General features: G+C 34.6%; 1 protein-coding gene across 2 annotated transcripts in view; it reads left to right on the forward strand.

Annotated features, from left to right (window-relative positions):
* LOC138330566 (transient receptor potential cation channel subfamily M member 2-like) overlaps positions 1-14,022 on the forward strand; it is a 38,638-nt gene extending 24,616 nt beyond the window's left edge. For both annotated transcript variants that reach the window (XM_069278138.1, XM_069278130.1), the window contains exons 19-26: positions 410-454; positions 2,897-3,067; positions 3,922-4,191; positions 5,175-5,367; positions 8,290-8,452; positions 9,237-9,400; positions 9,644-9,705; positions 11,757-14,022. In XM_069278138.1, the coding sequence (XP_069134239.1) occupies positions 410-454; positions 2,897-3,067; positions 3,922-4,191; positions 5,175-5,367; positions 8,290-8,452; positions 9,237-9,400; positions 9,644-9,705; positions 11,757-11,774 (1,086 nt within the window). In that variant the 3' untranslated portion in view covers positions 11,775-14,022. The remainder of the gene's footprint in view (positions 1-409; positions 455-2,896; positions 3,068-3,921; positions 4,192-5,174; positions 5,368-8,289; positions 8,453-9,236; positions 9,401-9,643; positions 9,706-11,756) is intronic.
* The last annotated feature ends 1,532 nt before the right edge of the window (positions 14,023-15,554 follow it).

Consider the following 15,554-nt stretch of genomic DNA (forward strand, 5'->3'; position numbering starts at 1 on the left):
AACTTTCTTTATCCTATTATGAATTTGAATATTTAAACATTTGAAAAAAGCATCAATAAACTTATTCGAAATTGCAAGGGATGTAATCTTTGTTGATATTTATTTTAATTAAGAAAGCCGGGAAATAAGTAAATGATTATCTAAATACCTTTTCCCTTGTACATTCCAATCTTTGCAAATCTTGATAAGTGCATATTTTTTAGAATTCTTTAGATTCTTTTTCATGACCATGCACATGCATACAAATTGGGGCATTTGCATCAGAATATTGATTAAAAGGGCATAAAACCGGTCATCTCTATATATTTTACCTTTTTTTAACCTATTCCAGTTGTGATATTATTTATAAAAATATACTTCGTTAATATAATTATCATATGCTTACTAATATACTATATTTATTTTTCAGAGCGCAGTCTTTTGTCGTCCAAGGGTTAAGGCCCGCATTCACTATGTAAGTATGCTCTTCCCTCATACGTTCACATTGCTATTGTAGTGTGACAGTAAAAAACTCCTTAAAATTATCGGTTTGTAACGAGTTTTACATAACAAGTAAGTTCGTTTATGGCTATGGCTTCCGAAAATGAAAAAATGGAACATAAAGTCGCCTAAAACAACTAAATAAACAAACAAACAAATAATAAAAAAACAACTAAATACAACAAACAAGCAATTAAAAACAAGCAACAACATCTCAAAGGTTCTGGTGATGTCCGCTATGCAGAGTAGTAAACCAGATACAGGACTATATCACCTCTTCTAGCACGAAAATGCATCCTAAGCTTGTCGGCGATGTCAAGTCCGTCAAGCCGTCTTGTCTGTATGTATCTCCGAATAATTTGTAATGAACTAAACCAAATCGTATCGCAGTTTCAACTACCGTTCATTATCTATGGGCGAATTCAGCCTCTGGACTCCCCAAGCATTGGGAGAGGGAGACGCATTGAAGAGTTCATTAATAAAAACAGCCTGGGTCTGTATAACACCATGCATTCTACCTATCTCTCAGTCACCAACATTAACCCTCCATTCTACTAGATTGTGATTGAAGCGTCATCGATGATCCGTGTGGGACCTATAATTCCACCATCATTTTTAAAACGTAGGGTCACCACTGCTTGAAAAGCCTCGTTGTCGTTGGAATTTACATAAAGCGGACTGTCTCTTTTTCTACCTTTACATGTTTAGGCCGAGAAGCTCATCGCAAATAAATTCAAGAAGACCGAACCGCACAAAAAAAAATCCACTAAAGCGGTATATGGCTTATCCTGTCGTCTCAAATTACCACAAGTTTAAAATGAGAGCGAAGACGCAAATATCGATAAAGGCGACCAAGTATGAAAGTATTGGAATGATAGGGACATAGTGATAACAAAATCTATCTCATAAATAAAAACAAAACCTCTTCTTCAAAATCTGAAATGGCTAAACCTTTTGCCAACAATTTAGCCCAAAAATAGCAATCAACTTTCTTAATTAATGCACGATCGTAAAACTTAATATACGATTTTATTTTTCTTCTTCCTAACGTCTCTTTTAATACTACTTTAACTTTTGGCTTTTACTTGAACGCACGTCCCTATGGGGTAGGCTCTGGGTTCTGTCTCATGGCCAAGACACAACATAGTTTATAAAACTAGCCGTTTCTGCTGCTGTCTAACCCTTAGCATACTGGGAGTGGAGGACTGGTCTGTTCGTTGTCAGTATAATGTGACAGGATGGGGTATATATTACTAAGTGTCTCCGGTGGCATGCTTCAGCTCTACAAAAGGGCAAAAGTTCGACTACTACAAGGAGACACGACTAGAAATACCGCAGCCTCCCAAAACATACAGAAATTCACACACCACAAACATTGGACACATGGGAGGAAATAAAATCTTAAACTTAATAAGACGAACAAACATACATGAATTTAGTTCAATCAGTCATCAAACACTATTCTATCGAAAATAACAATAAACTTTTTTAATGCAACCCAAACTTAAATCTCATTTGCCTAGTCGGAGAAATCGTAGAGAGTAAGTTGTCTTCTCTCGTCCCCGAACTGGACACATCTCTCTTACCCATGGACGTCTGAAAGGAGATAATCCTCTTACCATGTATGCCTTTCTCGATAAAGTACTTTGTTCCTGCTGTGAGACTTTTTTATGTGCCTTATGTTTGCACAGGCTTTAAATCTTATTACCTTACATTTATGTTTTTGTTATCTTTGTTTTCATTTTCCATATGATTATTATACGTTTTATCTTAAAATCATTTACAATGCACACGCCTGTTGAAACACCAGATCGTTTTATAATGCACTTTTCTCCTTTTTTGCTTAAAATGTTCAGTATTATTGTTGTCTTTTGATCTTTGTATGGGTTTCACTTTTTGTCGTTTAATAGCCAGTCAGTGATGAAAAAATAGTTTGCTTAGGGTCAGCTGCAGATTGTATGCTATTCAGAAAATTCGATTATTTGTCTGTGCTCATGGTAATTTCAGGGATCAGAGGTCAAATCATGAAAATTGAAATTGGAATGAAAATGGATGTTTTCATTGTCTGAAGTCCTAGTTAATTAAATGTTAGAGTAGAAATGATTGTTTTTGCAGTTTTAGCTTGCATACCATGGGTTTATTAATGTCAGTTCAGAAAACAGATGGAAAATAGACGAAGGTTAAGCATTTATTCTATTTTACCATTCAAATCTTTAATTATTTTGCTAAAAACTTACCACTGTGTAGCCGTAAAGCGATCCAAAGTGATACTCCTCCTTTATCTTAAATAATCCTGGGTGCCGATGGATCCTTAAACATAAACAAACAATGTATTTTCTATGATATTTTTAGTATGCATATAGGTCAGATTACATCGTCAGATTACATCACTTTATTGTTTTTTCTTCATCTTCAGCTCTTCTTCTGTGGGTTCCTTGTCTGTCTTAGCGCTTTTGTCATGACGAACATCAGGGATGATATCTGGCCTATCGACAAGTACTCCGTCTATGAGTATTGTGTGTATATATACCTGATAGCTGATATTTTTGAGGAGTATGTACCATCAATTTGTGACACAATATTCTGTGTAAGTTCTTTTAATAACATGACAATGAAGTAATCGTATAGACTGTTTGATCCAATGAAATGTAACAAGCTTGTTTATAACAGTAAATCACGGGGTGAAATCTAGATTACAGTGTTATGTTTAGTATCTGTTTCGGCTAAACACCGAATGTCATATTTCAGAAATATCAACATAATCCTCAATGCCGTTAACAAAAACTGTTTATGATGCATTTAAATTGTATATGAGGCTGTACATAATGTAAGTTATGTTACATGTTAGGTCCTGGCATTAAATTTCAAAATTCGATTATCCTAGCTAGTATATCCTTATTGTCAATTATGTAATGCCTGGTTGCAAAATGAAATATTTGCAATGACCTTAATTTTCGTATGAAGCCAAATAACCCCCTGACATATTTAGATCCCTATTGTATCGGCCGTTACCCAGCGACAGGCGGATAGACATCTTCCATGTCACGATAGATAAATAACACTTTGGTAGACTAACGTGTTTTACAAGGAAGACAAATATCTCATATCGTATTGATTAAATTTGCACGTTTTCTTTGTTGTTGTTTTGTTGATATCCGAGAGGATTTGATTACCCTGACGAATATTGGTCCTTTAAGGATACATGTCTAGTTATGTATTGTTTAATTTGTTTTAAAAGTGGCAAAGATAAAAATTCATCAATCAGATCAATTTTATTTAAACTATGTCAAAAATAGTATAAACATTGGTACAATATCTATGGTTTTGAGGGATGGTATAAATAATGTTCACAATTATTGTTGAAATAAAGGATAGTGGAACATTAGGCAGCCATTGGTTTATGACTTAATTGTGCAGCTCAATATTCATTTCATTTCACAGAATTGGGGCAAATACATTACAACGTGCCAGTGGAGACGAAATGCATGGGTCCATTTGGTCAATTTCTGGAACGCAATAGACTTGTTATCATACCTAATGATTATCCTTGGCGCAAGTTTCCGATTTGGGTATGAATATGGATATGACCGTGAGTTTATAATATCCAGACGTTTTTACAGCATAGGTTTATTTCTGATGTATTCGAAAGTTCTCCAGGCGCTATTGATTCCAAGAAAGACTGGTCCAACTATATTGATGCTAAAAGAAGGGGTGAGTTTTATGTTAGATTTTTACCCAAACATATCTGGATTTAACAGATGTATTCATGATAATCTTCGATATCTTAAAAAGTCCACATAGAATCATTTTTATGATATTGTAAGTCAATTTATTTTCGTGGTGACAATGTTTGGCATTTTTATGGCTGACAGGTTGCAATAAACGTTTTACTGTAGTAGACACTTTTAACGGCATTTTTTTCTCGCTTCAAATCGTCGACGAAATGAACGAAATTCAATTGCACGAGAAAAAAGTTGGTTCACAGTTAAAGAGATTTGGTATTATTGGTATTATTATTTTAACGTCCTATTTAACAGCCATGGTCATGTAAGATGGTTTCAAGCCGGCGTACCTGCAGGAAAAGGACGTTTATGATAAAGATGCATGTCCTTTCTTAAAATTATGGAGAAATGTTGCAGCTAGGCATAGTAGCAGAGGGAATACAAAAATGATCTTCCCACAGCAATCAAGGACACTATTACGTAGTAAAAATGTCACAATAAGAACGTGGAAGCTGAGGAACAGTTTACCTGATGTTTCAGCACCCAACATCAACTGCGTTAAATAATTTGAAAAAAAAAAATCAGGAATACTATTCAACAATAAGGCTACCATAACCGGAATATGAACTTAACCACTTAACTATAACTTTATGAGTCCTGTGGAGAGGAACTAAGTAGTTCCTGTACTGACATTTTTTATATTCTTTTCTATTCGATATTCTAAAAACCACCGACTAGCGGTCAGTACCTGGCAACTGCCCCAAGACGTGGACCGCTTGTGGCTATATGTCGAGATATCTTAACCACTCAGCCACCGCGGCCCCCAGTTACAGAGAAAATAATTCAATTTCAGAAGACAGTTATGCTTCTCATTATTTACCAATTGAGTTACAGAGAAAATGATTTAATTGGTAAATAATGAGAAACATATAAGTGTCTTCTTTTACATGGATGCGTTTTCCCTTTTTGTAGCTGAATGAGCTCCTGCGATTTCTTCTCATCATGGTTGTATTGATCGTTAGTGTTGGAGTATTCTACCATGCCAACCTGTACCCCAACCACTACGACTTGTTCTCGCCTCACGGTATTCAGTATTGGAGTTTTTGGAAAATCATATATCTCCCATATTGGTCTATATATGGCGAGTTTAAACCGGAAATTGATGGTGAGTGAGTTATACTCATATATCTTTTATCTCGTGGCTATAGCAAACAATATCATGCATTTAACATATAGTGTTTACCATAAGAGAGTATTATCTTGCAAATCATTGGTTTGTCGTAAAAGGAAAGTGTTCCTTAGAAAGAAACCTTCTCTATGATGTTTGAGACAAAGATTCAATATATTTTGATTGAGGTAGCCACTAACATCATACTTGCAATGTAGGTGTTTCAAGGTTTTTTCTTAAAACAAACTTGAATAGCTTTAAATTGCATGGAAAAACCAGACAACACATAGTTGACAGACAATACCATTCATTGAATGTGACCTAATTTATGCACATGATCCAGCAAATGTGACACTAGGATGTTATCATCAGAAGTAGATCGTGACAAAATACAAATCAAATCAAGTACTAAACATTACTATTAAGCTATGACATGGTTGTAAAATTAAAGTATGTTTATCTAGGAAACCGCAAAATAAAGATTTCAAATTAAGTCGTCTTTTACGATCATTCAGTGGGGCAGCAGACACAATTCTAACATCCTACCTTCTGTGAAGGTATTGCTTGAAATTAACTCACAAAACGAGCCTAAATAATATAAAAAAAACTTGCTATAAACATGGGGAAACAGAGGATGCTTAGTGGACAGGTGTATGCGAATCCATTCATTTACTATGACCTACTTTATGCACTTTACCTAGTCAATGTGACCCTAGGGTGTAATCATCTAAAGCAGGTCATGTAAAGATCTACATGTAGTAGTAAACATCAATTTCAATCTATCAATTGTTGTAAAATTAGTTTTCAGCAAATATATTAAAGTTTTAATGTACAAATACTTAACTAGGTCACTGTAACCTATATTTTGAATTTTTCATCAGTTTTCTAAACTGAACTTCATAAACCCAAGATTTGAAGGCAAAACTGCAAAAATATTATCTCTATTCTAATATTTAATTAATGAGGATTTGACCAATGAAAATGTGAATTTTCATCCTTTGACCTTTGACCTCTGAAATTGCCATGAGTCTATAAAATATCGGATATTTTGATTAGCATACAATATGTAGCTGACCCAAAATATTTTGCTTATCACAGTGATTACAAAGTGATACCCTCCTTCCTTTAGTTCTTATTTCGTATTCTGTTTATATGTCCTTCGAGTCCTATATATCTATAAAAATAACAGCTTTAATTCATAGTAAAAGGCTAAGTAAATACATAACCTCACCCGTATGACTATATATTATACAATTATCGACCTATTTTCAGGTGGATACGGTGAGTTATCAACCCGAGTAAGTGATATATCCCGAGGCCGGAGGTCGAGGGTTGTATCATTTACGAGGGTTGATAACTCACCGTATCCACCTGAAAATAGGTCGATAACTGTTTTATTATATGAAACATACATATGTTTAGCCGGCTCTTAACAGAATTAACTACAAAAACGGGATGGTATTTGCAAACTTTCTGTTTACAAAAGTAGTTACATGTAGTATTAATGGTAAATATCCAAATGCTCCTTGCTAACGGTGTAGACTGGTAGAACCGGAATATTGTATCAACTGCAGCCCGTCTGGCATTCTTGAACGTTTTCCATAAATTGAAGTTTGCAGTTCATTTCTGTTGATAACCGTTGATCGCAGTAAACTTGCTGCCTTCCGCCATAATAATGACGTCACAATAGACTATCCCGACGTCATTGAATGAGGGAAACTCCCGTTACGCTATATTTGGGTACGACCCGACGTCAAAAATGATTGTGACGTCACATCTCAAGGGAGTTTTCCTCGATCTATTTTTGACACAGGTTACTGGACTCGCGAGAGGTATCTTGACTGAGTCCAGTAACCTCGCGTGCTTTTAGTCGCTGATTTCGGGGTTGATATCGCAGTTGACGAATACTTCTGAGAAGCGTATCGGCCAATCAAAAGACAGAGAAAGCAGCAGTCATATAATAAAGGCAGTTATAATAACATGTCTTTGTGATTTGTGTCACTTCATGTATAATAAAATATCTATATTTGTCCTGGATGACTCCCAGGGGCACTAGGGACGGGGCCAAAAGGGGTCAAAATTGGTAAAATTTCAAAAATATGCTTCTGAATTCTAAGGTTTGATGGAACCAGATACTCTTCATATATTAAAAGGTCCTATACAAAAATTGTGAATTTTAGAACCCTGGTATCTCAGATTTTCCCCTAGGTTGGGGTCAAATATGTTAAAGTCTATATCGGAAAAACACATTTATGAGCATTTTTTGCTCAATTTTCATGTAGGAAATGAGTCAAATTTGCCTAGTATTATTACCCTGAGATAGCATTTTAACATCATATCCATATTGGTCCTGGCCGACCTCGAAAGAAAGAAATTATTCTTTTAAATTCAATACTCTTCATAGATTAAAAAATCAAATATTTCAAGGGCCTGATAAGCCAATATATACTATTTATATGTCTTTGTTTCATTCTGTATCCGAACTCAGGTAACCTCTTGTTTAACTCCACAACTTAAAATATAGATCCTTATTATCACTCATAATGGAGGATCTGACATCCCACTTCATACTGACATCGTACTTCTGATCAAAAGCGTTTTTACCACGCCGCTTGAGACGTAGCATTTAGATTCATACAATGTTAGTATTTGCTTGTAACATGAATACTTGAACGATGTGTTGCAAGCATTGCCAATCGGATCACTTCGTCATTTTCTATTTTCGCAGAAGTGAAGAAGATTGAAGATCGATAAAATGAATTAAACGAAATATTATTTCGATAAAACAAAACAATATTTCGATAAAACGAAACACTAGTTCGTTAAAGCGAAATAAAATATGTGAGAGCCATGTCAGTCAGGGTGCTCCGTAATAATATGCTCATAACTCGATATTACATGAACAATGTACTGTTTCAGGAGAGGACTCCACCGATAGATGTTCTAACATTACAACGGAGTACCGGAATAATCCAGAAGTGGAGAGATGCCCTCAACAAGATTTCATGGTTTCCATATTGTCCGGGTTCTTCGTCTTGATACTGAACCTCCTGCTGGTGAATCTCATCATCGCTATGTTTAGGTAAGACTGCTCTTGTCTTCTGAGAAAACAATAATACAATAGAACAGTTTGTGTAGTGAAAATACTTGGAAAAAAAATAGTCTAGCATTCAGCCGTGTCCCTTTCTCAGTTTATTTGGAGACTGAAGCATCTGTTTAATGGGAAATTTTATTTATATTTTGTTTGTCCATGCAATAACTTTCAAACCGTTGACAACACATGGCACTATGTTATATTATCTTCTTTTATATAAGCTTAATTAGTTATTCAAAAATTAGACGGAACTTGACTTACATATTCTAACATTCCTTTCATGTCAGTCATGGTTGGTTTTGGACATATCCTTTCAACTGCTAAAGTGATTTAGCAGCGTTAATTAAATAGTAAGAACCTTTATCCATACACTATAGTGCTATATCTTTATATGAGAACAGGATGAATTAGTCGTCCCGTTACCTTAATGCTATCGGTGTGTCTCGATTAGAAACTTTCCTCACTGGTACATAACATTACTTTTGGTAAGGTAGTGCCAAGGGACACGCTTGCAAAGACAAAGCCATTTCGAATCAATATTAATTATATATCTGATATTATAAATAAGCAATGGGAGAATTAAATAAATTATAACACTTTATACATGCAGAACAGCAATTGCTACTGTTTAGGTCGTTACTTTTGTGAACAGAATTACTTACGAGTTGAGTGACGAAGATGTAAACTTACTTTCGTTTACTTTACCTGCTACTCAACATTTAATAGATCTGTCGCTCACATTTGGCGCATACTAATAATGACATTTTAACAGCTTCCGGTTTAGCGAAATACAAGAAAACGCTGACCTGTACTGGCGATTCCATCGAAGTCGGGTGATCATGGATTTCCGAAATAGAGTTCCTGTACCATTCAACCTGCTTTTGCTCCCTCTGACATGGTGTTTGTGCTGTAAAGGACGCATCAAGAACAAAGATGGTATATTGTTTTTTTCAGTTTTTTGAGTGGTGAAATTGAATGCAATTTAGATGTATGATAAAGTAAAAGGAGCATTATCTATATACAAAGTTGATATTTTCAAGACCGAAATCCTATATATGTGTAATCTTTAATCAGAGTGTCTTACTATCAATATTTCTGTTATGATCACTTTTTGGTCTTTATATTAATGCAATATCCAATGAGAACTTTTCATTCTTTTGATGAATGCATTTGATATAGCCATCAACCTGAGGGCTAAACTCAACCCGAAGCAAGAGATATTTGCCCGTGAATGGAAATACGTAAGTGAATCAATATACAATGATTTTTAGGTCACCCGAGACGAAGTCTCAAGTGACCTATTTTAATCGCCTTTTGTCCGTCGTCGTCCGTCGTCCGTCGTGCGTCGTATGTCCGTAAACAATTTACACTTTCGACTTCTTCTCCAAAACTGCTGAAGCAATTTCAATGAAATTTTGCACAAACCTTCTAAGGCATAAGGCCAATCACAATTGTGAATTATATGGTCCCCCCAGGGGGCTGCGGGAGGGGCCAAAAGGGGTAAAATTGAGTAAAATTTCAAAAATCTTCTTCTCTACTCACAGATGTGGTAGAATCAAATACTCTTCATAGATAGAAAGGTCTTAAGGTCCTTTACAAAAATTGTGAATTATATGACCCTGGGGTTTCTAGTTTCCCCCTGGGGAGGAGGTTAAGTTTACTATAGTTAAATTGGGAAAACACATATTTGAGCATTATTTGGTCATTTGTAATAGGAAATGAGTCAAATGTTGTCAGAATTATCAGTATGAGATGGCCATTTAATCCTATTAACAAATTTTCTATGACTGACCCCCTGGGGCCTTAGGATCGGGGTCAAAAGGGGTCAAATAGGCTAAAACTTCAAAATCTTCTTCTGAAATTCTGGAAATGGTAGAATCAAATACTTTTCATAAATAGAAAGGTCATAAGGTCCTTTACAAAAATTGTGAATTATATGACCCTGGGGTCTCACGTTTCCCCCTGGGGAGGGGGTCAAGTTTACTATAGTTTATATAGGGAAAACACATTTATGAGCATTTTTTGCTCAATTTTCATTGGAGATGAGTCAAACTTGGTTAGAATTATTAGCCTGAGATAGCATTTTAATATCATATCCACATTGGTCCTGGCCGACCCCCTGGGGGTAGAGGGGCGGGACCAAAAAAGGTCAAATAGGCTAAAACTTCAAAAATATTCTTCTAAAATTCTGGAAATGGTAGAATCAAATACACTTTATAGATGAAAAGGTCTTAAAGTTTGTTTTATAAAATTGTGAATTATATGACACTAGGGTCTCATGTTTCCCCTTGGGGAGGGGGTCAAGTTTACTATAGTTTATATAGGAAAAACACATTAATGAGCATTTTTTGCTCAATTTTCATAGGAAATGAGTCAAACTTGGTTACAATTATTAGCCTGAGATAGCATTTTAATATCATATCCACATTGGTCCTGGCCGACCCCCTGGGGGGCAGAGGGGTGGGGCTAAAAAAGGGTCAAATAGGCTAAAACTTCAAAAATCTTCTAAAAGTCTGGAGATAGAAGAATCAAATAATTATAGATGAAAAGGTCTTAAGGTGTTTTATAAAAATTGTGAATTATATGACCTTGGGTCTCACTTTACCCCCTGGGGAGGGGTCAAGTTTACTATTGTTTATATAGGAAAAACATATTTGTGAACATTATTTGCCCAATTTTCATAGGAGATGAGTCTAACTTTCAAGTCTAAATTATTAGCCTAAGATATAGCATTTTAACATCCATATCCATCCTCGATGACCCCCTGGGGGACCAGAGGGGCAGGACCCAACAAGGTCAAAATGATTAAAATTTCAAAAAATACTTCTAAGTTCACAGGTTTGATGGAAGCAAATACTCTTCATAGTCTAAAAAGTCACATTTATAAATCACTGACCAACTTTAAGGCCCAGCATATAGTGTTTATATGTCTTTAATTTGTTTCATTATTTGTTTCATTATATATTCTAACTCAGGTGACCGTTAAGGCCCATGGGCCTCTTGTTTTTCAATTTAAGTTGGCTGAGTAGTCAGAACCAAAGACTCTTATATCATATATTATGTCTCTTAAATGAGGCCAATCACAAACTATTAAGATATATTGGAGAGATTAGAGAAAGGACAAAATATCATATAATAATCAGATGCAAAACTAAATTAATTTCGTATTACATAACTTATGCTGGATATGCTTTCTTAAGGAATAGTTGATCAAATCAAATCATGCCAATGAAGTTACATTGTGCAAGGCGTACTTTATGTATATTAATATAGAATTTGTGTCTATGATCAGGTGGAACGAGACAGTTGATGGGTCAGTTGCAGTTGATATATAAGGATGATATACAGTACCCAATTGACACCCCACCAGAGTCACCTTCACATCTGAAACTGTACCATTATCTCCTGTATATCGAGAAGTTGTGAGAACTTTCACTTTGAAGGTGGATTACGTATCTGTTGATGTAAAATGGCGATTACTTTGATTGGAGAACGTCTTTTAAACATATTAAGATTTGATCAACTAAATGTGACATAAATTGAATGTCTTCCTAACTAGTTTACTAAAGTATAATAAAATAGATATAAAATAGGTATATAGACGACTCTGAGCAGCAAGGGCAACACATAACAGGGAAACTCAGATGACAATTGAGCAAGTGGAAAATATGAAATTTCAATTTTTCAAAATGTTGCTTTGGATTGTTTGACGATATTGCATTTATTGGCTGCAATTTCGTTTCTACCAATGTGTTAGTTTGCCATAATTAATGTTGTACTGCGTTTAAGATTTTAATTGTCTACAACTGTTTTAAAGTTGGTTCCAATATTTCTCTTGAAGTCAAGTTTACAATTTAGCTAGCAAATATGGTCAGAATGCAAGTTCCACTTTAAAATATTCTTATTTGTGAAAATAGTATTCAATATTAACCGATAGTGTCGAGGCTGTCCAGTACAAACTGAAAATCGATTTCTTTATTTTCTAATATATATTAATTTGTAGAACATACGTTTGCATTACTTTATTTATCTTTTATTTCAGCTGTAGTGTGTTGAGTTGTTTGGTTTCTGTATATCTGTCTTTATATATATATATTTGTTGCTACATATGATGATTACAGTTACAGCTTAGTATGGCGAAGAGCTTTTAAAGGCCCACTACCTTTCCGAAACAAATAATAATAATTAGAAAATGTATATTGACGACCCATGATGAGGATACGGCACCAAACAAATGCAAGATTCTCTACGTAATATATATGTTAACAGTGAGGATTCATTTCGCTGTTTTGCCGTCTGACGCAAACACTCGGTAATCAGGACGACGGCGGGAAACGCGTTATGAAAATAACATTTGATTTATTTTAATTCAATTGTTCAGAATGCGTTGACAAGTATAGTATTAACGGCGCGCTAATAACTTTTGCGTCTCTAAGAATTTATCAATCTCGTTTTACATTCCAATTTTAACAATTAAAAGCCGTTTCGGAAAGATATCGGGCCTTTAATAATGTTTTCACTTGTTTTTTTTTCTGTTCTAAAATAAATTATCATATCCCACGGTTTATCATAGCTTTAAACGGAGCCTTCCAAAACACCGTTTATATTATTAACCAACAAAGTAAAGCATTACGTCTTGTATTATAAAGTAAATATAAATTGGACATGTTTGTTGCATAGTAAATATAAATTGAGTCGTATATTAGTTGTTTTAGAGCACATAAGAATTAATTATACATTGTAGTGGCTGGTATAAGTGAATTTGAAATAAGCTTTTAGTGGTTGTTATATAGAAAATATAATTAACATATTGCAGTGGTTGTTTTAGCAAATATCAATTGCACATCATGGTTATTCATTTATTAACATTCAAACGCCTTGATTTGTTGAACACAGCATTTGGATATTTTGGTCAATATTTCTAGTAAACAGTTTTATTTGAGAATGTTACGATAACACAAAATACAAAGAAAAAAAAAATACCATGAACATGAGAAGCATGGGCGCTTCGGTTACCCGACTTGTTGCCTATATGTAAATCGCTGATTATAGGTTTAATCCTGAAAGTATGTAACATAAACAATCAATTAAGAATCATTCTGTGAAACAAAGAATAAGGCATGTGTGGCCTTACTCTATTTTTGAACTTTTTGTTATCATGTATATACTTGGTTAATCCATTGGTCCGGCAAAAAATGATATGTTTTTTTATCCCCAAAATACAACAGGTTATAATTTTATTATTATTATAATTTCTTCTAGTATAACTAATTTATATGACAGTGAAAATGGTGTTGTTTTTGCTTGTTTGGTTTTTTGTTGTTGTGTTTTTAATGAAAATGATGGTTTTTTGTGATTTTTTTTTATAAATGGTTATGTGTATGGGATAAATGTGATGAGTCATTATATTATAATACATGTATGTAAGTGGTGTGGTGAATGAGAGCCCTCCTGTGTGGGGATATTTGTTTATATTTTTGAAGGCTGACCCCAAGGCCCCAACCTTGGCAGCCTTCAGATGTATAACATGTCTGGGGTATTAAATGTTTGTTTTTTTTTAGTAAAACAAATATGGCTGTATGTTTTTCTCCTCTCAATTAAAATCACTGGAACAGTAACTTAACTATGATTAAATGAGTGTCGTCTTCGAGGATTGCATGTTGACCCATTTTCATCTGATGCTATGTCCCTTTTCTTCCTTTTAATCTCAGCTTGCATTCTATACATCCTTGTCGCATATCCATGCCTTGAGTCAATACATAATATTATATTCCCTTATTAACTATTCTAAATTGTGCAATTAAAATGAAGATGGTCCTTTTAGCTTTTCCCCTGTCCGATTCGCATTGTGAATACTGGAGACAGCATAGTAAGTCGGACCTGCAGAACTTGGAATCAGCCATCAAACTTGTTTGGGAGTTGCTAAACGATCTTCCCGCATTTATCCATATGGAATAGTTGAAACAGACGATTAGCGTTTTGTCACTACTGCTGACGGTCTAGTTCGAAGATTTTGTGCCTCAGAGCCATCTGAAAACGTCTACACAGGCTTCGCAGAGAGTAGCTACCTGTGGAATGCTTCCGTAGATCGGTGTAGATACTGCCTTCCGTATATTGGTAACTTTCTAGCCTAATACAACTTTCAAATTCCATCACGTCTTCATCCTTGACATTACCGATATCCAACATGGCATTTTTAAGGAAACAAAATGTCTGTACAGCTCGCAACAAACTTCTTAAACATGATATTCATTATTTGAACAATAATTGGTGTTTTATCGTGTATATATATGTCTAATTAACACAAAAGATAATATAAAATAATTTATTTTGCCTTTGGTGCATGCACAATCAGTACTTCATTCCATATACGATATAGTTCCACATATTTTTTTCGGGATGCAATTAATTATTTTTCCTATTTTTAACGTGAAGTAAAATTAGAAGCTCAAACTTTTCAATGTTGGTAATGGTGTAAAGTACCTAACTTTTGTAGCTGAAGAAAAATACTAAATCGTCTGCTCCTGTTTTTAATAGTGAAAAAATATCATATGTCGGCGGTGGAGCATCTTTAACGTTGTTTTATGATTTAATTCCCGTGTAAATCTACTTGCTGTATGTTAAGTTTATATATAAAAGTGGAATTTTCTGATAATCTCGATCTTCCTCATAACAAATTAATTCTGTTAGCACCCCGATACGGACCGTTAATTTGTAGATGTGCTGGATTTTGCTCCACTTTTCTATATCTGATCTATTTTAATCCAACTTGCATCATCCTTCTGCGTTTAATGTACCAGTCTGCGAAACCTCTGGGACCTTGAGCTTCGCTTTTAGAAAATTTTTAGAAAATCGATGATTTTATTTTTTTGTCCTTTTGTTGCAACTTCTATCGCGTTATTCTGGGTGATTCTCTAAAACTTCTCGTACATACATATGACTTCTGTCATTTCCCTTATGAAATTAAAATTTTTTGAAAACCCATGGCCAATATCGCAAATTTTGCTGATGCCCCTCAAACTTGATTTGTACTTATTACAGGTACTTTTTAGCCTATACCAGGCACTGAATCAGTCACTTAAAACGTATT

Source organism: Argopecten irradians, chromosome 1 (assembly GCF_041381155.1).
Source record: "Argopecten irradians isolate NY chromosome 1, Ai_NY, whole genome shotgun sequence".
Lineage (NCBI taxonomy): Eukaryota > Metazoa > Mollusca > Bivalvia > Pectinida > Pectinidae > Argopecten > Argopecten irradians.